Source organism: Bos taurus, chromosome 18 (assembly GCF_002263795.3).
Source record: "Bos taurus isolate L1 Dominette 01449 registration number 42190680 breed Hereford chromosome 18, ARS-UCD2.0, whole genome shotgun sequence".
NCBI lineage: Eukaryota > Metazoa > Chordata > Mammalia > Artiodactyla > Bovidae > Bos > Bos taurus.
The window spans coordinates 49,684,427-49,710,188 of record NC_037345.1 but is presented as its reverse complement, the minus strand read 5'-3'; the positions used below and the strand labels follow the sequence as shown (position 1 = coordinate 49,710,188).

The window sequence follows — 25,762 nt, the reverse complement described above, 5'->3', positions numbered from 1 at the left end:
TAAGCCCGTCTTCCGGCGGCGAGAACGGTGCTTCCGGGGCGGGCAGCCGGGCCGAGGGAGGTGGGTCTGACAGTTGGCGCCGCCGGGAGGGCGGGAGGCGCGAGGGGGCGCGGGCCCCGAGGGCCAGGTGAGGCGCGGGCCAGGGGTGGTGGATATGGGTTGGATGCGGTGGAGATGAATGGCGCCCCGGGATTCCGGAGTCAGTCCTGGCGCCGCCGTGCGACTCTGGACAAGCGGTTTCTTTCTCTGAATCTCAGTTTCCTGCTCTGTAGAATGGGGGTCAGGATGTGACTATAGCATCCTCTTTATGGGTTGAGAGTGAGAAGTCAGCTTGTGCTTGTCGGAGCCCTAGCTCAGCGCCTGGCACACTGCACACTTCTTTGCTATACTGTTATTGTTAGTATTGTTGATGATGTTTGTGTTTGATACGGAAGATCAGGGTGTGGGTGCGTGAAATTGGGAGCCAACAGATTTCAAGTCCTAAGCTACAGTTTGTGGTAGCGGACTTGTGCCTTCCCTTATCTGAACTTCGTTTTCCTCGTCTATAGGATGAAGGCTAATAATCCCTTCATTATATCATAGAGTTATTGTGAGGATGGTGATGAAAAATGCGTGTAAAGTCCTCAGCATAGGGCCTGATGGTGTAGAGCAGGAGCTCAATAAATAGATCCGGACGATAATAATAATACTGGTCATAGCAGACACCCATTAGGTGTTTAGGTCCCTATAGTCAAAGCTATGGTTTTTTCAGTAGCCATATATATGGGTGTGAGTGTTGGACCATAAAAGAGGCTGAGCGCTGAAGAATTGATACCTTCCAGTTGTGGTGCTGGAGAAAACTCTTGAGAGTCGCTTGGATTGCAAAGATATCAACTCTGAATATTCATTGGAAGGTCTGATGCTAACGCTGAAGCTCCAATACTTTGGCCACCTGATGTGAAGAGCCAACTCATTGAAAAAGACTCTGATGCTGGGAAAGATTGAAGGCAAAAGGAGAAGAGGGCGGCAGAAGATGAGGTAGTTTGATAGCATCACCAACTCAATGGACATAAATCTGAGCAAACTACAGGAGATAGTGAAGGGCAGGGAAGCCTGGTGCGCTGATGTCTGTGGGGTCGCAGAGAGTCAGACATGAATTAGGGACTAAACAATAACGACATAATGATTCCAAGAGTCAGTGGTGTAGATGAGACTAGCAAGGAAGTAGAGAAGAGGGAGAAGCTCAGCAACTTCAGCTTTCCTTCACTTTCCTTCGTGATAGGAAAGACTTCGAATCTGCAGCTAGGCAGTCGACATCCTGCCACTTACTATTTGTCATATTTTGCTGAATCCCATAGTATTAGGCTTTCCTTTTTCTTTGAAACCACTGATTCATTTTTCTCCAGTCAGTTCATTTGAGAAGGAAAATTTGTTTTGCTTTTCTAATGAAAAACTAGCATTGCTTGGCTGTGAAAAGGAGGACTTAGCCTGAACTCCAGTGGAAGCAGAATGGTTTATTACATTGTAGATAGAAAAGGAAAGAATTGAAAAATGAATGACTTGTATTTTTGTGATTCCATGCTGTCAGGTCTCATGGATCCTGTCAAGTTATACTCTGTTTTCAGCTCACACTTGGCATATGATGGTCTTGGCTTAGTCACTGTCCTACCCTTTTCCTGACTCACTGAAGATGTACTTATTTTATTTAATGCCCATGTACAAAACCTACTGAGCATCGTTCTAACAGCTTGGCATTTAGGAACGCTTAACCCCACTAAGCACTTTAAAAATAGATACGCCTATCCTTTTTTTTTTTTTGAGTATAGTTGATGTACAATAACTCCTATCATTCTTATTTTACAATTGAAGGAAGTGCGATCCAGAAAGGTTAAACCACTTGCCTCAGAGTTAGGGTTCAGTTCAGTTCAGTCGCTCAGTCGTGTCCGACTCTTTGCGACCCCATGAATCGCAGCACGCCAGGCCTCCCTGTCCATCACCAACTCCCGGAGTTCACCCAGACTCAAGTCCATCGAGTCAGTGATGCCATCCAGCCATCTCATCCTCTGTCGTCCCTTTCTCCTCCTGCCCCCAATCCCTCCCAGCATCAGAGTCTTTTCCAGTGTCAGGGTTAGGAAGTGGTAAGATTGAGCTTTGGAGGCAGGCCTTCTAAGGGCTGAGCATAGGGAGTCTGGTGCATGGTAATTACTTGAATTTTGGGGAGCTGTCATTTTTCTATTATATAATTTTCGCTGTTCAGAAAGTCAGCGTGGGAGATAGGTTTTTAATGGTGGAGAGAGAAAATTGAGTCTAACGGGGAATTCTGCAGCTGTAGTGGGAAGATGTTGCTATTGTTCAGTTGCTCAGTCATGTCTGACTCTTGTGACCCCACAGATTGTAGCCTGCCAAGCTCCTCTGTCCGTGGGATTTCCCAAGCAAGAATACTAGAGTGGGTTGCCATTTCCTCCTCCAGAGGATCTTCCCAACCCAGGGATCGAACCTGAGTCTCCTGCATTGCAGGCAGATTCTTTACCACTGAGCCACCAGGGAGGATACCAGTACCTAAAGGCTTCTAGTAAGTATTAACTGAAACTTTGCTAAGACAGACCTCAATGCCCAGCTCATAGTAATCCCTTGACCAGTGGACTGACTTGGGTTCACATCCTGGCCCCTCAGTTGCTTGCTGTATGGCCTCAGGCCTGCCACTGTCCCCTGAAACTTGGAGACTGTTTTTACTTTCTACCGCAGGTGGTGGTGAAGAGGCTCTGAGGTGTGTTCATCAGCAATGTTAGGCACGTGAACGCTCATCAAGAGCTGCTGCATGGGCACTGGAATCAGGGATAACTTGTTTTTGTTTTTGAATCCCAGTAAAGCTCTGGCTTGATGTGGCATTTGGCAAATGACTGCACCCCAATGAGTCAGTTTTTTTTTTTTTTCTCATTGATTAAAATGTGGCTAATGATAGTCCTCACTCATGAGGAGGTTGTGAGGCGTCGGCGTGATGCCTGGCACCATTCCTGGTGCATAGTTAGTGCTTGCTCTGTGTAGTGTTGTTCCGTCTGGCTTACTGAAGCCTCCTTCAGGCCTAGCTCTTTGAGAGATGCTGGTTGTGTTGTCCTTGTCCAGTGGTAACATCCCAAAGGGAAAGGGCATCTTAGGAGCCAAGTACGGGATCAAGTGATGCCTGTGGTCATGTTCCTCATCCTTGTTGAGGGTGGAGGAGAGAGCATCACCCTGGGGACTTTGGGAAGACGTCACAAAGCAGGTGGCAGCCATGCAGAGTGATGGAGAGCATGCTAGGAGGACAGGAGAAACAAGCATGCAAGGCACAGGTGACATTTCTGTGTGAAGAGTGGGTAGCCGGCAAAGCCCTTGGGTGTTGGAGGGAAGGCTGGAATGGGAGGCCTGGGGGGCAAGAAGAGCCAGCACCTCTAGAGGACTTAGCATGCAGCAGGCACTCTCAGGTCCTTTGCGCATAGACACTGATCTAGCCCCACAGCAGTCCTCTGGGGGAGTCATGTGTGCACCATCCTGGTGTACAGATGGGGACACCGAGGCCCGACTGGTGAAGTTGCTTGGCAAGGTCACACAGCTAGTGAGTGGTAGAGCCAAATTTGAACCCTGCAAGTCTGGTTCCAGAGTCCTTACTTTTTCAAATAATTTTATTTATTTATGTACTTTTGGTTTTTGCCGTGCTGGGTCTTTGTTGCTGCACAAGGCTTTTTCTAGTTGCGATGCGCGGGGGCTACTCTTTAGTTGTGGTACACAGGCTTCTCATTGCAGTGCCTTCTCTTGTTGCGGAGCACAGGGTCTAGGGTGCGTGGGTTCTGTAGTGATTTCTGGGCTCCAGAGCATAGGCTAAATAGTTGTGGTGCACAGGCTTAGTTGCTCCGAGACATGTGGAATCTTCGTGGATCAGGGATCAAACCCATGTCTCCTGCATTGGCAGGCGGATTCTTTACTACTGAGCTACCAGGGAAGCACCCTCCCCCTGACTTTTTTTTTTTTTTTTTGGCTGCTCAGGCTCTTCCTTATGGTGTGCAGGCCTTTCTAGTTGTGGCATTCTGGTTTAGTTGCCCCTGGCACTCGGGTTTAGTTGCCCAGTAGCACGTGAGATCTTTGTTCCTCGACCAGGGATCAAGCCCACGTCCCCTGCTTTGGAAGGTGGAGTCTAAATCACTAGATCACCAGGGAAGTCCCCCAGAGTACCATCACTGCGATACCATCAAAATAGTGGGTAGGAGGGGGTCGGTGATGGTCCACAGAAAGGGGCTGGACAGTGGGCCTCCTGCACCCTGTAGGTGGTGGAGGGGTGGGGGACATGAGTCAGAACTGGGGGCTGGCATGAGTGCAGGGGAGAAGCGTAGGGGGAGAGGACGGCCAGGGCAGGGCAGTGTGGGACACAGGGGGTCCTGGAGTCAGTAGTGGCGGATCAGGTAAGGAAATGGTTTCTTTTAGTTCTGTTTCAGCACTGCTGTTCACATGCAGGAGAAGGTCTCCATTGGTACTCATATGTCATGTGTCTCTGGCACCCGCTGACCTTACCCAAGTAAAAACTGGTTTTGCGTTTCTGCCCTGGGGCCCCTCCTGAGTGGAGCCCCGCCTCTTTGTCCCTGGCTGCTCTCACCCCTCGCTCCCTCTATGGTATGGTGCCTGCGGGCTCCTGGCTGCCCCACGGACATGCCAGATGGGCTTGTGGCTCAGGGCCCTGAACTTCCTGTACCTTCTCCTGGAACACTCTTCCTCTCTAAAACTGCATGGCTCACTCCTCCACCTCCTTTGGTCTCTTAAACGTCACTTTGGAGAGCTCCTCCTGGGGACTTCCCTGGCGGTCCAGTGGATAAGACTTTGCATTTCCACTGCAGGGGGCATGGGTTCGATCCCTGGTCTGGAAACTAAGATCTCGCGTGCTGCATGGTGGGGCCAAAAAGTTTTTTTAAGAAACTAAAAAAAAAAAAAAGAGAGAGCCCTTCCCCGACCACCTATTTAGAAGCCCTCCCTTCCTGGGCCCTCCATGTTTTCTTCATGACACTGAAGGCTTTCTGACACACGACACTGTCAGCTGGTTTGCTTGTTATTTTCTGTCTCTTAACCGTGTCACCACGTAGAGGCCAGGCTCTGGGTTTTTGTTCACCTCTGTATTCCCGACCCCTAGAACAGTACCTCATACCCAGTAGGTTTTCAGGAGAGAGTTTTCGAATGAATGAATGAGTATTTATGGTTAAGGTCTTGGGCCAGGGAGGGTCTTTTTTCTGTCCCTGTCTTTTCCAGCCAGAAACTTGGGAGGTGTGTAGGGATGGAGCTGTGGACATTTGCTGTCCCTGGGCCTTGTCCCAGGCAGGAGTGATCTTTGCAGTGACAGCTCTGCCCCAGGCTGACTTCCTGCCAGCTGTCCAGGCTATTCCTGGGCTGTGAGCCCCCAGCCCAGGAACTCTCTTCTGGCAGGCAGACAGACAGGCAGCAAGAGACGGACAGACACTTAGCCGGCGGTGGCTCATGAGCACTCTCCCCTTGTCCTCTCTTTCAGGCTCCAGGGAGCGGCGTGAAGGCCCGGGAGACAATGGTCTCGGTGACTATGGGTGAGTCTTCTCTCAAGGGCCCTCTCTCCCCTCTCCCCCTTTTTGAGGTGTGACCTTAACTGGGGGGCCGGGTTGGGGAGGGAGGGCCAGTCACTGGCAGGAACAGCTGTGCTCTGAGGAACCTGGGGGCAGGGCCAGGCCTGCTCAGGGCCGACCGCCTCCTCTCTGCTATCCTGGCCGCCTGACAACATACTATGGCCAGAAAGAACTTGGGTTCTGAAGTCCAGCAGGTCACCCACATGACCTCTCAGAGCCTTGATTTTCTTACCTGTAAAATGGAGATCGTAACATCCTGGGATGTTGTTTAAGTATTAAGGAGGTGATTGCGTGTAAAGCCTTGGGCCTAGTTCTCAACAAATGTTAGCTGTTACTATTCTCATGAGCTTTATCAACATTCTCTTTAAACTTTGTACTTGGGGATTGCCAAAGCACAGAGATTATTAGCTAGTCGCTTTAAAATTTTTGGACATTTGAACATATAGAGAAGTACGTAAAACATATTTGTGTGATCATGAGAGCAATTAGAAAGCAAACGTCTGAGTACATCCTTTTTGATTCCACTGACAAAAAGCACAGGAAGGGACTTCCCTGGTGGTCCAGTGGTTACGACTGCACTTGCAATATAGACAGCGTGGATTTGACCCCTGGTCAGGGAACTAAGATCACCACATGCTGCACAACATGGTCAAAATAATAAAACGCAGAAGCAGGCACAATCACTGTGCAGCTAGAAGGTGTTTATTGCCCTTGGGAGGCAGGGAGAAGTGACTCCCTAGGGAATGGGAGGCCGGGGGAATGCTTCTAGAATGTTGGAAATGTTTTACTTCTTGATCTGGGTGCTGGTTACATGGGTGTGTTGGTTTATGAAAATCTATCGACTTGTGTGCAATTTTGTGAGTATACCTTATAGTTCAATAAGAAAGGTTTTAAAAAAGCCTCCACCCATCTAACCATCCAGGTGGAGAACTAGAATATTGCCTGCCCGCCTCGAGGCTCCACCCCAGTCACACCACCTCCCTCCTTCAGATGGAATCTACCGCGATCTTCTCTCCTTACCTTTCTTTATCTTGTACCACTAATGAAAACGTTCCTACAGACTTGGTTTTGAATTTACAAGAAGGAAGTCCTGCCCTGCCTTGTGTTCTTTTGCGTCTGGCTACTGTTGCCCAGCATGATGCCAGAGAGTCATTTCTGGTGCTGTGGGTAGCTGTAGTTCTTTCCTTTTTTTAAAAAACGTGTTACAGTGTTGCTTCTGTTTTAATGTTTCCTTTTTTTGGCCAGGAGGCATGTGGGAACCCAGCTCCCTGACCAGGGGTCTGTTTGGCATCCCCTGCAGTGGAAGGGGAAGTCTTAACCCCCGCACTGCCAGGGAATTCCCCGTAGTTCTTGCTTTACACTGCTCCATAGTCCTGACTGTGTGAGCGCTCGGTCATCGTTTCTTTGTTGGTGCTGTTGTCAGTGGGTACTGTTTCTGGACTGTGAAACTAGCTGCTAGGAGTATTCTAGTGCCTGTCTTCTGGTGTGAACAGCAAGCCACCCGTTTGAGTCCCAGATACGCATTGTGGCCTGTATTAATATTTCTGAAACGGGGGTTCTTAGAGCTGGTGCTTATGACCATTTAACTGGCAGCAGGTCTTCCTCCTTCATAGGACACAAAATGATGGTGAGGGCCGGACACGGGTCTCTTGCAGCTCCTGGACTTTGCTTCAGGCAACTGGCTGCCTCCAACCTGTGTGGTGTTTCCTTTTCCCCTAGTAACAGCTTAGTTGAGATACAGTTCACATTTCGTACAACTCATCGGGTTTGTTTTTTTCCTTTTTTGGCTGTGGTCTTGTGGGCTTTCTCCAGGTGCTGGGAGTGGGGGCTGCTCTCTTGTTGTGGAGAACGGGCTGCAGGGCACGTGCTTTCAGTAGGTGCGGTTCGCAGGCTCTGGAGCACAGGCTCAGTAGTTGTGGTCCACGGGCTTAGGTGCTCCATGGCATGTGGAATCTTCCCAGACCAGGGATCGAATAGGTGTCCCCTGCGTTGACGGCAGATTCTTAACTACTGGACCACCAGGGAAGTCCAGTGGTTTTTAAAATCTGTGTTTGTAGACTTGTGCGTCCATCACCACAATCAATTTCAAAGTATTTTCCTCATTCCCCCCAGTTCCCAAATATCCATTAGCAGTCACTCCCCCCGCCCCCCTGCTCTCCCACCCCGGTCCCTGGCAGCTGCTATTCTATTTTCTGTCCCTATAGATCGCCACAGATTTACCACTTCTGGACATTTCACGTAAATGGAACTATTACTTGGTAGTTTTTGATGTTTAGACAAGCTGCCTGCTTGTCTAAAGGAGCCCAAGGCCGCCCCCCGCGCCCGCATGTCTTGACAGATGGAAAGTGCTTGTGCAAAGAAGAAAAAAGTCCATCCTTTCCTCGGGGCTGGTAGAAGTCCTGAGGCTGTGAGCACCTCACTTGCCACAGGCCTGGGGAGACTGGTCTGTGCTGGGTGGGCAGGGGCCTCCTCGGGAGAGGATGCACCTGAGATCCCCACCGCCCTCCATGCAGCGTCTCATCCAGACTGTGTCACTTGCCCTGCTCTGAGCCTCAGTTGTCTTATCAGCAAAATGGGCATAGTAACTCCAAATTTCTCCTTTTTAAAAAATAGCGTGGAGTTTTGGATGTACCATTATATACCATGAGAAAGACTTTTTAAAAAAAAATGTTGCTAATTAGATTGTGGCACACTATCAATCGTGAGGTAAAGCCTAGTTTCCGAGATACTAAAATGTGAGAAAAAAAATTCTACTTGGAACCAATGATCTTCTCTGACACCTGGCCTGAGTGGTCAGGGTCATTTTGAAGGTCACACCCAAGAGGCCAAGAAAGAACTTTGGAAACAGTGAAGTTGCGTGAATGGAGTCTGCCTGGTCTAGGCTCCCCGTGTAGTGGGGGCATCATCACCATCACTGTCACCATCACGGCTGCTGTGGGGGAGGACATCCTCTGGGCCTTGTGCCATTTCAAGCCCTTTCTGTGTCCTCTGTAGTCTGCACGATGACCCAGGATGTCAGCGCTCTTACTAACAGAGTGTCTGCTCCCTGAGGGAAGGGACTCTGAGCCCTGCAGTATCCCCAGTGCCTAGAGCGGGACCCGGTGTGTGCCAACTGCTGAGTACACGCTTGTGGAATGTATGACCCCAGAGGAGACCGAGCACCAAGTGCTACCTTCCCCAGAGTCCTTTTTCTGGGAGATGGCAAAGCCAGGATTCCAACCCACACTCCAAAGCCTGTGCTCATGACCTCCTTTCTGAGGCTGGGCTGCTCCTGTGTGTGTGTGTGTGTGTGTGTTGTAGCGGAGATGCTTGCTGACACCCAGAGGCCAGCTGTGCAAACCTTCTTTCCGCCCACCTGTGGATCCTGTCACGCTCTGGGCCTGCATGTGCTGATGGAGACCTGGGTGGAGAACCCAGAGTCCTGACTCCCCCCGCCCCCAGTCATTGGCCAAGCCTGGGGGACAATGGTTGCTGGGGGTCGTCATGCTCCAGGCAGGGCAAAGTTGTGAGGAGAAGGGCAGTCCAGGAGCACAGGGGCTTGGGGAGTCTGCTTCTTGTTAGCAGTGTGGCCTGGGGCCGGGCGTCCAGCCTCTCCCTGCCTCAGTTTCCTCCTTGGCCAAGTGGAGGTGTCAGTGCTGAATTCACAGAGCTGGCAGGCCAGCTTAGTTTCGTCGTCTACGTGGCGTGCTCAGGGCCTGGCATTTGATAAGCATTTAATTTATGGGAGCTGCTGCTGTTGTGGTTTTGCTGCTGCTGTTCTCTAAGGAGAATCATGTGAATAATAAGCCCTGTCTACACCTCCACGCCCTCAGCCACTTCTGAGTGGATCCAGTTCTTTAAGGAAGCTGGCATTCCTCCAGGACCTGCTGTCAATTATGCCGTGATGTTTGTGGATAATAGGTAAGGCTGCTGAGGGGACAGGGCTGACCTTGGGGAAAGGAGGGGAGTTAGGGAACAGGCCAGCCCACCCACCCCAACTCACTTGTGACCCTTCCCTGCAGAATCCAGAAGAGCATGCTGCTGGACCTCAACAAGGAGATCATGAATGAGCTGGGCGTGACTGTGGTGGGCGACATCATTGCCATCCTCAAGCATGCCAAGGTGGTGCACCGCCAGGTGGGCGCTCTGCTCCACGCTTCTGTTTCTGGGTTTAGGGTGGGATGGAGGCATGGTGGTAGAACCAATCGGAGGCTTGGAAGCAAAGGTAGGCATACTTGGACTCCAAGGTTGGTTCCACTGCTTGCTGTGTGACATGGGGCACATTGCCTAACCTCTCTGAACCTTACTTTCTCCACTTGTAGAATACACATAGGCAAACCTGTTTTGCAGGGGGATTGTAAGTATTAAGCTACATAAAGCCCTAGCACAGTGTACACAGCAGGGGCTCGTTAAGGGCGCTCTGTAAGTATTATTATTATTACTGTTAGTTTTTCCTTCCCTCATCATAGTTATTCTTACTGTGACTCTTCTCTGTCACCAAAATAGGAGCTTCCAAGGTGGGACACAGTTGGTGACTTGGCCAATAGCATGGTGGTTTGGTTCTTGGGCTTTCTGTTGACAGTGACCTTGGACTAGTGATTTCACCTCCCCCCGTCACTGAAACAGGCCTTGCACTCACCCTTTCTGAATGGTGCCTCTGTGGCCGTCTACCAGATAGTGTATATGGCACCAAGTGCCAGGCCTGTAGTGAAGAGTTGCTTTAGCTGTGATCATTAGCACTTCCAGGCTCTTGCCATGGCCTGCCAGTCCCTGTCTTCATCCTTTATACACATTACCAGCTTACTGACTCCTTCCTCCAGTAAGGGAGGCTTACTGCAGAGGCTGCGCTCTCAAGCACTCCACTTACCACATGGTGGTCACTGGGATTTTTCTCATTAATTTTAGAGGCTTTCTGCATTCCAGGGCCGGGCTTTCATCTGCCTATCATCCTGGACAGGACCCTGCAGCAAGGGCTTTCTCAAGCCAGGGATGTTGTCTGAGTTATCCCAGAGGTCACAGAGCAAAATGTGTTCTTTTCTTTAAGCTTTTAAATTTGAGACTGATTTTGGATTTGTAGAAAAGTTGCAACAGTAGTGCACAAAGTTTCTGTATTTCCTTCTCCCAGCTTCCCCTAATGTTAACAAGTTACATAGCCATGACACATTTGTCAAAACTAAGAAAGAAACATTACTATGCTGTTACCGGGCTTCCCAGGTGGTACAGTTGGTAAAGAACCCACCTGCCAGTGCAGGAGACGTGAGTTCGATCTCTGGGTCAGAAGATCCCCTGGAGAAGGAAATAGCAACCCACTCCAGTGTTCTTGCCTGGAAGATTCCAAGGACAGAGGAGCCTGGTGAGCTACAGTCCATGGGGTCGCAGAGAGTCAGACACTACTGAGCGACCGCATGTGCACATGCTGGTATTAACTAATCTACGGACTCTCTGGGTTTCTCCCGTTTTTCCACTGTTTTTTCTCCTCTGGGATACCACGTGGCATTTACTCCATGTGTCTCCTCAGTCTCTTTTGACTTGGGTCAGTTTCCTGCTCTTGCCGAGTTTTAGACCTTCACGGTTTTGGAGAGTACTGCTCAGCTGTTCTGTAGCGTGTCCCTCGGTTTGGCTTTGTCTGGTGCTTTTTTATAAGTTGGGCTTCCCAAGTGGTGCTAGTGGTAGAGAACCTGCCTGCCAATGCAGGAGACGAAAGAGACATGGATTCAATCCCTGGGTCAGGAGGATTCCCTGGAGAAGGGCATGGCAACTCACTCCAGTATTCTTGCCTGGAGAATTCCAATGAAATGAGGAGCCTGGTGGGCTACAGTCCATAGGGTCACAAAGAGTTGGATATGACTGAAACGACTTAAAACTTGCAAGTAGGAGTGAAATGTTTTGAAATCTCTTCTCTAACAGCTCAGGCTCTGATCCCCCCCAGTTTTGCTCAGATATCTGGGTCCCCTTTTCCTCCACCTCATATCCCATCCCCATGGTAACTCCAGGCACCTGTTTTCTTTACAGGATATGTGCAAAGCTGCCACTGAGTCGGTGCCCTGCAGCCCCAGCCCCCTCCCAAGCGAGATTCGTCGAGGTGCCTCTAGCGGTGAGTCCTGTCTGTTGAGGCCTCTTTCCTTCATTCCTATGCTCTGTAGTGAAGGGGACACACCTGGACTTTGCAGAGGTGGAAGCAAGGCCATCCGAGGCTCTCCTCTCTTAGGGATAGATGAGGTGGTGAGTGACTGCATACGGTCAGTTTTCATTTGTGGTCGTTCCATTCTGCAAAGCCACTGGGAGCACTGAGTCAGTGACTACTGGTCACCGCTCCCAGGGAAATGTGGGGTCAGGTTCCTGCAAGCTTCTGGTCACAACATCTTCATCATCTGACCAATATACAACCTTATTTTATGTGTGTTTCTGTTTTAAAAGACCTTATTTAATATATTGTTGATTCATTGACAGTGAGCTCACAGCCCACAGCACTAAAACTCATGCCTGAATGAAGCTTATCCAACACACATATTTTTTCCATAAAGCACATCCCCGCCTTCTTGAACTTAGGACACTACACAGCATCTTATCACCAAGCTTGGGGACCACTTTAAACAGCAGAATCACTAACAAAAACACAAAGATGTGAAAATAAGGCTGAGGAGACCGGGAATAGATGGGAGCACTGAATAGACCTGTTTACTATGTGAGCAGGAGGGCAGTGCGTCGCCTTGTTTGACCTCGGTTGGGAACATGCTTTAGGCAGCTCAGGTTTTTTGCCTCTCTGTGCCTGTCTGTAAATGACCACAGAAACCCACAAGTATTGGTTTTGAGGTTATGAATAAATTTGTAAATATGCCAATTTATAAATACAGAATCTGAATGATAAGAATCAACTGTGTTTATACTTCTAATTTTTTAGCAGTGTGACACTTGAAAAATTTGACATACATACATACGTACATATTGATTAGCCTTTGCTGCTTAACAGGCTTCCCCCAAACTGATATAAACACACATTTAAAAAAAAATTTTATTTCAAAGTAGTTGAAATCTTTTCAGAGTAAGAGGTCACCTTTTGCAAAATTTAGTACTTCAAATTTAGTACTTTAAATGTGCACTTACTGATAATGAAGAACTGATCTTCTGACCCAAGGTTTTTAAAAAATTTTTGTTGAAATGTACTTGATTTACAGTGTTGTGTTAGTTTCAGGTGTGCAGCAAAGTAATTCATTTAAGTTACACACACAAGCACACACCCACCCTTAGTTCCCTGAGAAGGGATCAAACCCATGACCCCTACAGTGGAAGCCACTCTTAACCACTAGACCACTGGGAAAGTCCTGGTTTATGGGAATTGATGTTAAATGGTCTGTGTAGCTTTGATGTATTTTTCTGTATACTGTAGTTATAGTTAAAAACAACCAAGCAATAGGAAATTATAATCTTGTGCTGAGGGTCACATGAAGGATTTCAGGAGGCTTTGAGAGGTAGCACACTGCAGGAAGAGAGAACTTTTGGGGGGGGGTAGGACAAAGTAGCAAAGTCTGAAAGCCATTGTGGGGGGTATTCCTAGGCCTATTGGGCAAGGAGTGGTAGCATGAAGACCCCCCTGCCCCCTCCCCTGCGAGCTCCCCCAGAAGCTCAGGAAACCCACCCCTGAAGCTAGCAGCAGCTGCTCCTGGAGCAGGCTAGAACTGGCCTCCCCTTCCCAGGCTAGAGCTGGCCCTCCAGTCTGCTCTCTGTAGCCCATCTTGCAACCTGAGACACCCCTTCTCCTGTGGAGCAGGAGAAGGGGTATCCGAAACTGCTCCCCACCTCCAAGGGAGGTCACCTCTTTTCTTGTCCCAACCCAGCTGAAGGCATACCTACATTGCCCAGGGCTCCTGCTGGGTGACCCTTCTCCCTGAGTCCCCCCAGTTTCCTCATCTTTAAAGTTGGTTTGCAGCAGAGCCTGTCTGCTAGGGGTGTTGGGAGGTTCGGTGACCCTGTTCATCTTTTCAGTAGATGTTTATTATTGAAGACCTGTGAAGCGCTGAGGACACAGCAACAAACAATATCTCCTCTTGAGGCTTGCAGTCTCATGGGCGAATGTGCCAGTAGACAGATAAATGTACTTGAATGTCCAGCAGTAATGGGCTTCCCTGGTGGCTCAGTGGGTAAAGAACCCACCTGCAATGCAGGAGTCGCAGGAGACGTGGGTTCAATCCCTGGGTTGGGAAGATCCCCTGTAGGAGGACATGGCTTCCCACTCCAGTATTCTTGCCTGGAGAATCCCATGGACTGAGGAGCCTGGCGGGCTACAGTCCATCACATAGAGTCGGACACAACTGAAGTGACTGAGCATGCACGCGCATCCAGCAGTAATACAGACTATGAAGAAGAATAGTGTAGGGTAGAAGTGGTAGCAGTTGAGAGGGCAGTCAGGGAAGTGTTCTCTGAGGAGGCTGAGTCTGAGAGGAGACCTGAATGAAGAGACAGAGCAGGCCCATTGGTACTGGGGGAGCTGTGAGCCAGCCAGACAGCAGATAGACAGATAGCAGGCACCCCGAGAAGGTGTGTGCTTTCTGGAGGAGGAAGGTCCTGGAGGAAAGCAAGGCTGTGGGGGAGGGGGAGGGAAGAACTTAGCACAGGGCTGGATGACCAGCACAGGACCGATGGATGAAGGGTGCTCAGAACCATCTGGTCTGGGCCTCAGGAAAGGCTCCCCTGAGCCAGGAAGGCTGGACTAGTCTCTGGAATACAGGCCCTCCCCAGGCCTCCCTGTCTTGACAGTACAGCCCATTCAGTCCCAAGGTGGCCTTCCCCAGCCTGCCCGCCTTCCCGGGGCCCCGTCTCACTGGACTCTCCTCTTTCCTCTTCCTGCCAGCCGCCTCCCGAATGATCACCAACAGCCTGAACCGAGACTCCCCACCCGGCACCCCCCCGAGGCGGCCAGACACCAGCACCTCCAAGATCTCTGTCACCGTGTCCAACAAGATGGCAGCAAAGAGTGCCAAGGCTGCTGGTGAGGAGACGTGGGCATGGGCGGGAGGAGCTGAGGTCCATGTGGGTTGGCAGACGGCATTGGGGGACGTGTTCTTGACGCTGCAAAGTGCTGTGCAGGCCATGGGGTATGCACAGCGTTCAGACTCGTTCCGGTCACGGCCTCTCTGGGGGCCTCGCCTTCCACATCTATCGAAGAGGGCTGGCCCTACCCTCCTCCGCGGACGGTTGGAAGCCCTTGAGATGGTGTCAGTGAGCATCGTGGGCCCGTTGCAGTTCTCACGCAGGGGCCAGTTCAGTCTGTGTAATTTTTATTTTGTTGTGGCGAGAACACTTAACGTGAGATCAACTACTTCATGAAACTTCACGAAACTTTAAGTGTACAGTACAGTGTTGTTGACTATGGGTGGTTCAGTCTTTTTTAACAGATGGTCACTGAGCCCCGCACTGGTGCCCGGCCCTGTGCTTGATGCCTGGGGTCAAAGGTAAAGAAGCTACCTTTCCTCTTAGCCACCAGAGGGATCCTTTAAAACTTTCCATCTGATCCTTTCCCACCCTTATCTAGAACTCTCCAGGGCTTCCTATTGTCCCTTTAGTAAAGTCATCTTCCCACGTGGCCTTACTGGGCCCTGTGGGTTCATGTCTTGCCTGCTGCCTCCATTCCCCTCCAGGGTCCTTCCCATCGTGGGGCCTTTGCCCCAACATTCCCTTCTCCCAGGGCCCTCCTCCTCCGTAGACTCTTCTACGCTTGGCCGCTGCTCTTCCAGGTCTCAGCTTGTGAGCTGGGAGTGGGGCATGGCCTTTGGGCTTCCCAGCCCGCCTTCTGTCTGTCACGCGTTTCTGCCTTTGTTGAGTCCACCCTCACAGCCCAGTGACCTTGGGCCATGTGGAAAGCAAGGCCCAGGGAGGTGGTGTGGCTATTCTGGCACCCAGCCCCAGCACGCCCCATCCACCCTCATCACAGGTGCTCCCTTTTGGCCATGTGTCTGGAAGCGCCTCCTCCTCCTTCTGATTGTTCAGTTTATGGGCCATGAGCGAGAAAGTTAAAATTCATTCCTAAAGTAGTGAAAAGATGCGGGGCCTGGGATGGATGGTTCTCTTTCCTTCAGCACAGTAGAGGAGATTCTGTTTATCTTTTTAAGTTGAGGTGTAATTTACTTTTGCACAATGCACACGTTGTAAGTACATAGCTTGAATGATTTTTAACAAATGATCATACCTGTGAAGCCATTACCTTGATGGCCTGTCCACCACCCAGCAGTTTCCTATCTGAGAGTATTCTGGCTGGCCTGGGAGACGAGCCTGCTAGGGGGAGGGTCAGGGCCACAGAGAGCCTGGGAGGCCAGCCATAGCCTTCTGCAACCCCACTGGGCCCAGACCCCTGACTTTCTTGGTGGTTCAGTCAGTGACCATAGGGGAGGTTGGGAAGAGAAGGGATTCTGGTCATGAGAACGTGTGGAGATAAAGGGCACATGTGTGCCCTTTGCAGGGCGTCCAGCCCCCCACCCTGAGTGGACATTCCCTCCCAGAAGATGCTCACCATCCCCCCTATCCCCCAACAGCCCTGGCCCACCGAGAGGAGGAGAGCCTGAGTGTTCCCACCAAGCGGCGCCGGGTCACCGCCGAGATGGAGGGAAAGTACATTATCAACATGCCCAAAGGCACCACCCCCAGGACCCGGAAGATCCTGGAGCAGCAGCAGGCAGCAAAAGGTACTGGCCTGGGGAGGGGCGGAGGCTGTGTTTCCCTTTTGCTGCGTCTTGCAGGGTTGGTCACATTCTACAGGTGTTGGCCCAGAAGCAGGCTCTGAGGGGGATCCAGGGGGCCTTGGACCCCGGGGACAGCAATGGTGGCCATAGTAGAGAGGGGCGCGTCACTACCTCTACCTTCGTGTCCTGCAGTTAGCATAGCAGGGATCCTTGGCGCCTCAGCGGGCGTCTCTTCCCCGGATGGTGGCATGGATCCAGTGCTGGTCTGCCTGCTAAGCCAGTGACTGTGCCTGGCTGAGGACAGTGCCCCAAACAGTAGGAACCATCGTGATGAGCCAGAGGGGTCAGGTTGAGGTTCAGTCCAGAGCCGGAGTTTATCTGGTGGTATGAAGATGCTCTTCTTTACAGCATTCCTTTCGTGCTCAGTTGTGTCTGACTCCTTGCGACCCCGTGGACTGTGGCCCACCAGGCTCCTCTGTCCATGAAATTTTCCAGGCAAGAGTACTGGAGCTGATTGCCATTTCCTTCTCCAGGGGATCTTCCTGACCCAGGAATCGAACCCTCATGTCTTCTGTCTCCTGCGTTGGCAGGTGGATTTTTTACTCCTGCCGAAGCCCTGCATTCTGTTAGAATATTGTGTGTATTCTCATGGAAAAACATTCAGTGGACGCAGAGGCAGTAAAAGCAAACTTGTATCTCACGTATATTGTGAACCTTGCCAGAGCAGTGTCTATGAACTCAAATGCATCTGTTTGTGTGTTTACATACATCTTGGCTTTTTTTTTCTTTTTAAGCACACATAGTCTCATCCTGTATGTATTGTCGTATAAGGTTATTGAGCTCTTTTCACATTAGTGCGCATGGATCTGCTTCATTCTTTTTAATGGCTGTTCAGTGTTTCCATAGTACTTCTGTATCGTAATCTAGTGAACATTCTTCTGTTGATGGCTCTTCAAACTGTTATTTAGGGAGGGGAGAAGGAAATGGAAACCCATTCCAGTACTCTTGCCTTGAAAATCCCATGGACGGAGGAGCTTGGTGCAGGCTACTGTCCATGGGGTCACAAAGAGTCGGGCACGACTAAGTGACTTCACTTTCACTTACCATTTTTCAGATTCTCTTAGAGGCCCAAGGCCCCCAGAAGAGGGGAAGGAAGCAGTAGGGATTGAGAACTCTTCCCACACAGACACTTCTTGAATTGGTACCAAGAGCTGAGGACTGAAAGTGTCCATTTTAATTGATCCTTCTCACATTTGACATTGACCAGAAGTGTGGGGGTTAAGGTCAGTGTTAGCGGACAACATAGACATAAAACCTGACTCGGTCCAGCGTGCGCCTGCTTGGACCAGGGCTTCCTGGGGTCTGGGCTGGCCATGATGACCTCTCCCTGTTTGCTCAGTGCTTAGCCGGGCTTAGGCCTGCAGGGGCCACCCCCCAGGCGTTGGCTAATGACCTCACTTCCCTCCCAGGTCTCCACAGGACATCTGTGTTTGATCGCCTCGGCGCTGAGACCAAGGCAGACACCACAACGGGGAATAAAGTGAGTGGAAAGTGGGGGAGCCCCTGGGGCCTCTCAAAGCTTGGTCTTCCCTGAGTGTCATTCCTGGTGCTTCCTGCGTACACCTCACCCTGTCTCACGTAGCTTTCCAGTCCAGCGCCCTTGTCTGTACTCCCTGTCTGTCTGCTACCCTGATCTCTCTCCCGATTTCTAGCCCCAGGGATCTCGCAGACCCCTGGACAGTGCCCTGGGACCCCTCCCACCAGCATGTCCCCTAACTGGCCTCGAATCTTCCTCCAAAGTACATCCTCCTCCTGTATCGGGGGCTCCATGCCCCCGTTCCAGGCAATCCTGAGTCTGAGGGCACCATCTGTCTCCTGTCTGCTGCCTCGTCCCATTGGGATGGGCAGTGGCCCCCTAGCTGGTGTCTGTGCAGCTCCAGGGGAAGCCCTCCAGCCCCTTCCCCACAGCAGCAGTGCCTACGACCCATAGGACAGGCCCCTTCTGCCCTCCTCGCCCACTGTAAACCCTTCAGAGGCTTTTCACCAGCCCAGGATGCAGCCTGATCTTGCCTCCACTTGCAGTCCCGCAGGCTCCAGGCACGGCATGTGGTTAGGAGACGCAGCCTGAGCCAGTCGCCTGGCATGAATCCTGCTCTGCCATTGCCTGGCTTCGTGGCCTTGACCATTTCACCTCAGTTTCCTCCTCTGTATAGTCCCTGCCTCACAGAGTAGTTGTGAGGACTCATGAGGTATACCTGTGTGGCGGGGTCTGTCTGGTGCCTGGTCGGCATCTTTTTTTTTGGTCGCGCTGAGCGGCACATGGAACTTTCCCTACCAGGGCTTGAACCAACAGCCTCGGTGGTGGAAGCACAGTCCTAACTGCTGGGCCGCCAGGGGAGTCCCTGGTGAGCGTCTTGAAACGGCGCCTCAGATTCACACTGGCCAAGTTTGCCAGCTGCCTCTCCTTGCTTGCTCACCAGGGCTCACCCACTCTGGCTTTTCTCTCATTTCCTAAATCTTTCTCTCATCTCCTAAATGAGCGTGATTGTAATGCTCAGGATAACCTGGCTTAAAGATGCCACCATGGAAAGAGCTGGGCAAGCACCCCGTTAATATGACTCTTACTTGTGCCTGGGGGACTTTGAGGGTGCACTTTACTCTGCTTAAACAGCAAAGCCTCAAAGAAAGTGTCCCTGAACTCAACGAGGAGACGAGGCTTTGCTGTCCACAGCTCTCCACTGCCCCCACCCCACCCCTGCCCTCCCAAGCACGCAGTCCTGTCATCACTGGAGAATTACTTGTGTGAGGTCCGATGCCGGCTCTGTCTTCCCCGCTAGACTGTAAGCCCCCTGTGAGTGGGGCAGGGCCCATCTTGGTCAGCACTGAGTCCCCAGCACTGCCCAATACGGGCCAGTTACTGAGCTGGGACTCAGAGATTATTTGTGGAGTGATTGACCAAATTCGCCTTTTCTCTGTCGGTCCTCTATAGACCTTTGCAGACAGTTTTCTTTCACCTCCGCTCTCCCTCCTGCTCTTCACTCAGCTCTCAGATCTCATCCTAGATGTCCCTTCTCCAGGGTGCCTTCTCCTAACTTCGGCAGGGAGTGGTCTCCTCTGGGCTCCCCCAGTTCCCTGGACTTGTCCTCTCCTGGCTCTCACTACTATCGAGTGTGTCAGCGAGGGGTGCACTTCCCAAGTGCGAGCCCCACGAGGCCAGGCACGGATGAGGCAGCTCTGTGATTACAGGTCGAGTGGCTCACCTGTCCTGTCTGTGACCCCCCAGCCCACCGGAGTCTTCAGCCGCCTGGGGGCCACGCCCGAGACAGACGAGGATCTGGCTTGGGACAGTGACAACGACAGCAGCAGCAGCTCTGTCCTGCAGTACGCCGGGGTCCTGAAGAAGCTAGGCCGCGCCCCCGCCAAGGCCAGCCCGCAGCCTGCACTGACTGTCAAGGCCAAGGCGACGAGCTCGGCGCCGACCGCTGCCGCCCCCACGCTGCGGCGCCTGGCCCTCTCTTCGCGCCCGGCGCCCGAGAGGAAGCCAGAGGCCCTGTCCAAAGTCAGCATCATCCAGAGACTGGGCAAGCCTGCCCTCGTGCCCGAGGCCCAGGACAGCCAGGTCACCAGCACCAAGAGTAAGTCCTCAGCTGAGGTCAAGGTCACCATTAAGAGGACTCTGGTGGGGCCCCGGGGGAGCAGCTCCACCGAGGGCCTGGGTGCCCAGATGGACCACGCGGGCACCGTGAGCGTATTCAAAAGACTGGGCCGGAGGACCTTCTAGCCCGCGGGCGGGGCGCAGGCCCCTTTCCTGACTCCCGGCTCCGTCAGTCTTCAGCGAGGGCACGTCGCCCCTCCCTGCCGGCTTCCGGACGACTTGTCGCCCCCTCAGGTGTTCCGCTGGCCTGAGCTTTCCAGGGAGCCACCTGGGTGTTCTGAGTCCGAAAGGTCGCTGTGGCCCGGCCTTGCCGCTCTGGGGCTTCCCTTCCTTCCGTCCTCTGCTCTCGCCTATTGACTGTGGCCTTGGCAGGACCCCCCCTTTACCTCTCCCGATGCCAAGGACCCTTCTTCTCCCCTCCATGCCCTTCCTCTCTCCCAGCAGCATCTGCTGCCTCAAACCCGCATTCTGGGGCCTCACTGTCCCCCAGAGTGGGTGCACCTGGAGGGGCTTCTGTGTCCCCTACCCCGTGACTTCCTTGCCCGCCTGCCTCTGCCCCCGCCCCCCGACTGCTTTGCCCTCCCCCACTCTCTCCCGATCTTCACTCTGTTCATTTCTTTTCTGTTTTCTGTCCCCGTGGCAAGGCCCGACTGTCCGCTGCGTCCTGCCTGACCCTCCTGCACCTCCGGCCTCCCAGCGGCGCCCTCGTCGGCGGTGGCGTCGAGCCAGTAGAGACTGTTAGCCGCCCTCACTCCCAGGCTGGAGGGACCTCCCCAGATCCTGGGCTGTAGCCAGGGCACCCGCCCGGGCCTTTTTTCTCCCTGAAAGTCTGTGGCGGGCGGCGGGTAAGGGGCACGGAGATGGGAAGCCAACACCGAGAGAAGAAAACAGCTATTTTAATATATTTTTGTGACTTTCAGACTGTTTCCCTCCCCTTGTTCAGGATGAGTTGCAGGATTGTTTTTTACACGCAGCATAGGGTGGGTGGGGTGCCCGTGGAGAGTTGGGCAGCTCCCTGCACACCTGTAGGCCATGATTCTGCTGCCAGCTCTGAGGTGAAAGGAGTAAGTCATGGTCATCATCCACTTGGGCCACCTCCTCCTGCTCTAGGCACCCCTATGGGTTCTGTCTGTCTGCCCTCCTCGTCATAGGCTTCCCCTGTTTCTGCCAGTCTGCCTGTGAGAGGTTTTCCAGATTACAGCTCCGCTGTGAGGCTGTGGGTTCCTATGGACTGGGCTGTTCACCGTCTCACTGCTGTGCTGTACCTGCTGTCTGCCAGGCCCGTTCTAGGGGCTGGGGTTCCATCCGTGAGCCAAGCAGACCCGTCCCTGTCTGCATGGCTGACCTTGCCAGCCAGAGAGACAAGTGGTAAAGTGATCACGCTGCTCAGAGTAGGAAGGAAGGATGAGCGCCCATGATCAGGGTCTGTTTAGACGTTTGGGGCAAGAAGGCCTTTCAGAGGAGGTGACCTGTAGGGTGGTTTATGTGAAGTTCAGGAGGAGAGTGCTCAAGCAGGGTAAACAGGCAAGGGCAAGGCCCCGAGGTGGGACGGGGGGACACGGAGGAGACCAGCGTGGCCGGTGACCGAGTGAGTGAGTGATGGGCCTAAGGAATTTGAACCCCTTCCTGAGAGCGTTGAGGAGTTTGGGAGGATTTGAGACTAACAGGTGGTGATCGGAGTTGCCTTGTATGAAGGTTGCTGGGGCCACCGTGAGGAGTTGTCAGGAGGGTGGGATGGAGGCAGGGAGGCAGCCTGGGGGGAAGTGGTGGGCTGGGGAGGAGAGGCAGGGGCGGACTTTGGGGGTGCCTTGAGAGAGGCAGCAGGATTCTCCCTGCAGATGGGTTGGCATTTGGGAAAAGACAAGGGGCTGGATCACGCCTGGATGGGGGACTTGAGCATCCAGAGGAACGTGCTGTTCTGTAGCGCTGGGTGGGGCAGAAGGGCACTCAGGTTTCACCAGGTTGACTGAGAGGTAAGCAGCCTGCGGGGAACACTCAGGGCACAGGCTTGTTCACAGCCGCAGGCCTGGTGATACTAGCCGGAGAAGAACCCAGAGAGAAGAGGGGACCCAGAAGGGAGTGGGGGTGCTTTTCCCACCTAGAGAATAGTCTCTGATAAGGAGATTACCAAGGAGTGGTCAGGGAGTTAGGAGGAGAACTGAGAGCAGGTAAAGATGAGGTTAGACTGCATCCTTTTTTTTTTTTTGCATTGTTTTTTTTTTTCCATTTTCCATTTCAACACAACACTGACCATTTGAACCGTTCTTACGTGCCCTCTTCAGCGGCTCTAAGTGCATTCACACTGTTGTATAACCGTCACCCATTTCAGACCTGTTTTTGTCTTCATAAACCATCATCTGTTTATTTTTATTTTGTTGGCGCCGTCATGCCGGGAGGCTGCTGCATGTCAGGCAGAGTCCCACGCGCTGGGCCTGCGGTGTGCGGGGCCAGACTTCAGTATGAGGGGCAGTGATAGAGGAGCCATAGACCCCCACCTCTGGCCCAGGCCAGACCTCAGAAGGACAGCAAATGATGGTGATGTCAAGGTCCCAGAGGCCGCCCATTTGTGTCAGGGCCACAAGGAGGCGCTCACACACAGAGACACTTTCCTTGCGGTTCTTCACCTCTTCTTTTTGTCTTTAAAGACCCTCCTAGCGATTTCCTTGAGTTCCACTTCATGGATAACTTGAGCAACTGCCAGGGTTGCCTGGCGGGGTTTCAGTTACTAAATTTAAGAGCACAGTATAATTTCTTAATGCGTAATAGGAACTAAAATGATATAAAAACATGTCCCTTATCATGACAAGCTTACCTGCTGTGAGGTAAGTCGAGTCACGGTTGCTCCTGACAGAGGCGCGGAGGGGGACAGACAGCTGGCAGGTGGCGGCGCTGGGTGTGACGCTGGGAGGTGAGCGGGCACCTCGCCCCTCAGCCTCTGCCCTGCGCTGCCTCAGCTGCAGATTGGAAACAGGGCCCCTTTTTGTAAAGGGGAGGGCAGGGTCCTGGGAGAGTGGTTTTGGGTATCCTCGAGTTGTTTGTGTGTATGCACTACCCCGTTACTTACCCCAGAGCACTTGCAGCTCTGGAAGGCCGGGGGCCTTGAGGGTGGTGCCCATCCTACCACCGCCTGCCTGACAGGGCGGAGCTGGACCCCTCAGCCTCCCAGCGTCCCACCCATTTGATTCGGTGATTCTCCCAATCCAGCCCCAACAGCTGTGGCCCACAGGGGTGTATTATTTTTTCCTCTGGTTCTCTGAAACATTTTCGAGCATAAGTATTGGGTTGGCCAAAAAGTTCATTTGGCCTTTCCATAAACATCTCACGGAAAATCCTGAATGAAATTTTTGGCCAACCCAAAAGACTACATATACCTAGTGTAAAATGCCAAGATACAAAGGCTTCACAGTGAAAAGTCTCTTCCCAAGCCCCCTCCTCAGAGGCCACCAGTGTTAGCAGTGTCTTGGCTCACCCTTCCAGAGATGTGTCTGTACACACACACACACACACACACGTGCATGCATACAGATAGCCAGAGGAACACAGTATGCACGGATGTGCACATACATGTTAATGGCCTAGCTTACTCAACCAGTCCTTCAGGGAAGGGGATTCGGGTTGTTTCCAGTTCCTTGTCATTACAAGTAGTGCTGCTTGGGGAAAGGTGGGTTGGGTTCAGGGGTGAATTGGGAGAACTCCAATGACACCACTTCAGTGCAAACACTGACGTTGGGTCAACAGCACATCCCAATGGGTTCTCCCCCAAAGTCTTGGCATTCTTCAAATGATTTACTTATACATGTATCACCCCATTCCAGAAAGGAATTAAGAGCAGTTTGGCTCGTCCAATTGGAGGCCGCTGGAGGAAGGGGATCAGGGGATGTGAAGAGGTAATGTGGACCACCACCCAGGTGTCAGGAAGTACAAAGGATGTGCTTTGCTAAGTTAATTAGGCTTAAGAGGTCTTTGCACATGTGGAGCCTGCCTGTTTATGCTGCTTCTGGGAACCCTGCAGCCACCCCTGTGGAGATGAGCCTGGGCTAGGCAGCTGCATAATGAGAGACATGTGGCGTGGCCAAAAAACAAAAAGTAATCTTAGTATGGAACCCCAATATAGAAAACATGTTTAAAACAGAAAAGCAGTCATTTATTAGCATATATTTATCAGATTATTTTGCATTAATTCATGCAAACAACACGAAATTCAAAGGTACAAAAGGATGTATACAATAAGACTCTTTCGTGCCCAGTGGGCTGGCGAAAAGATTAAAGTCTCAAGTGTTGGGGAAGATGTAGGATAGTAGTAGTGCATAGACTGCTGTTGGAATGTAAGTTGGCATCAGCATTTTGGACAACAGTTTGATATGTTGTAGCGTAATTGAAGATGACGTATTCACCAATCCACCAGTTACCATTCTGGAGAAATTTACACATGCATCCAGGGCAAGTATCAGAATGTTCGTAAGATCACTGTTGTAGTAGCATAAGCTTAGAAACAACTCAGATATCCGTCAGCTGGAGAATGGGCAGATTGTAGCATATATATTCTAGTTACCTAATGCATAGTGGAGCACCTCAAAACTTGGTGGCTTAAATCAGTAATCATTTCCTGTGGTTATGGGGAGTTGACTATGCTCAATTAGACTGTTGTAACTTGGGGCTCTCATGTGCTTGGTGTAAGATCTTGGCTGGGCCGGTGTCCTCTTGAAAGCCTCCTCAGTTGTCTGGTGGTTAGCCAATACTGGTACTGAGGTAATATCTCAGCATGGGCCGTCAGCCAGGATGCCTGCCTGTGGCTCCTCCATGTGACCTGGGCTTTATTACAACATGGCAGCTGGATTCAAAGTGCACTCTTCTTAAGAGTCAGGGAAAAGTGTGTTGCCTTTTCTAACCTAGCATTGGAAGTCACCTTGCTTCACTTCTGCCACAGTCACTAGCCTGCCCAGATTCAAGAGGGACCACAGGCCGTGGCTCTCAAGACAGGAAAGGCAGTGTCTCATTGTAAGAAGAGGGATGAGAGATCATCTTGAAAACTTACACGTCAATCCTGGATGTACTGTGTATTGAGTGTGGATATTATACTTCGATGAAAACTAAAGTTGTGCATATTAATATGAATAAAGCAAAACATTGAGTGGTAAAAGCAAACTACCGAAGAATATGTGTAGTTTAAAGATATGCGAAATAGGGAGTTCACTGGTGGCCTAGTGGTTAGGGTTCTGGGCTTTCACTGCTGTGGCCTGGGTTCAGTCCCTGGTCAAGGAACTGAGATCCCACAAGCTGCACAGCCAACAACAACCAAAAAAGCAAAATAATGTGTATTGGTTACAGATACTTAAGAGTGTAGTAAATGTAGCCAGTGCATGGGGATGATCAGTTCCAAGTGAAGGATAGTAGACGCCTTCTGGGGTGGGCTGGACTGTGACTGGAGGGGTGTGCATAGGGCCCAGCAGTGTGGCAGTCGTTTTAAAGCTGTGGGCACCCAGGTGTCCATTGTGTTAATACTCTCTGGGTACCTGAGAGCAATTAAAAAATAGCAGTTCTCTCTCCTACTCTAGATCCCTCAGCCATCCAGTTTTCGTCTCCAGAAGCCATCAGTATTACTGGGGTCTTATGTGTCCTTCCAGAAACATTTCATTTACAAACATAACTATATTTTTTTCCCACTCAGATGGTAGCATATGTGATAGTTTTATACTTTGCTTTTTTTAATTATTAATACTTTATATCTTGGAGATCATTGCATATCAGTACATAAACAACTTAAAAAACATTTTATTGAGATATAATTTACATACGAGACAATTCACCCATTTAAAGCTCATGTTTCAATGACTCTTGTTCATGGAACTGTGTGTCCATCACCA

At 51.4% G+C, this 25,762-nt stretch overlaps 1 protein-coding gene across 7 annotated transcripts; it reads left to right on the top strand.

Moving 5' to 3' along the window:
* The first annotated feature begins 29 nt into the window (after positions 1-29).
* Positions 30-25,043, top strand: C18H19orf47 (chromosome 18 C19orf47 homolog). 7 transcript variants are annotated; one of them, XM_024978343.2, is made up of 10 exons: positions 30-60; positions 5,504-5,555; positions 9,404-9,491; positions 9,593-9,707; positions 11,583-11,664; positions 14,419-14,556; positions 16,097-16,246; positions 17,713-17,783; positions 19,527-19,878; positions 20,543-25,043. In XM_024978343.2, the coding sequence occupies exons 2-10, from the start codon at positions 5,537-5,539 to the stop codon at positions 20,638-20,640; spliced, it is 1,113 nt and encodes a 370-aa protein (XP_024834111.1). In that variant the 5' UTR covers positions 30-60; positions 5,504-5,536; the 3' UTR covers positions 20,641-25,043.
* The last annotated feature ends 719 nt before the right edge of the window (positions 25,044-25,762 follow it).

What these genes read in the sequence shown, in the direction of transcription:
- C18H19orf47 (XM_010814767.4), top strand. An exon ending in TCGTCGAGGTGCCTCTAGCG is followed by an intron (nt 11,665 to 14,418) that starts GTGAGTCCTGTC and finishes TCTTCCTGCCAG; the next exon opens with CCGCCTCCCGAATGATCACC. An exon ending in AAAGAGTGCCAAGGCTGCTG is followed by an intron (nt 14,557 to 16,096) that starts GTGAGGAGACGT and finishes ATCCCCCAACAG; the next exon opens with CCCTGGCCCACCGAGAGGAG.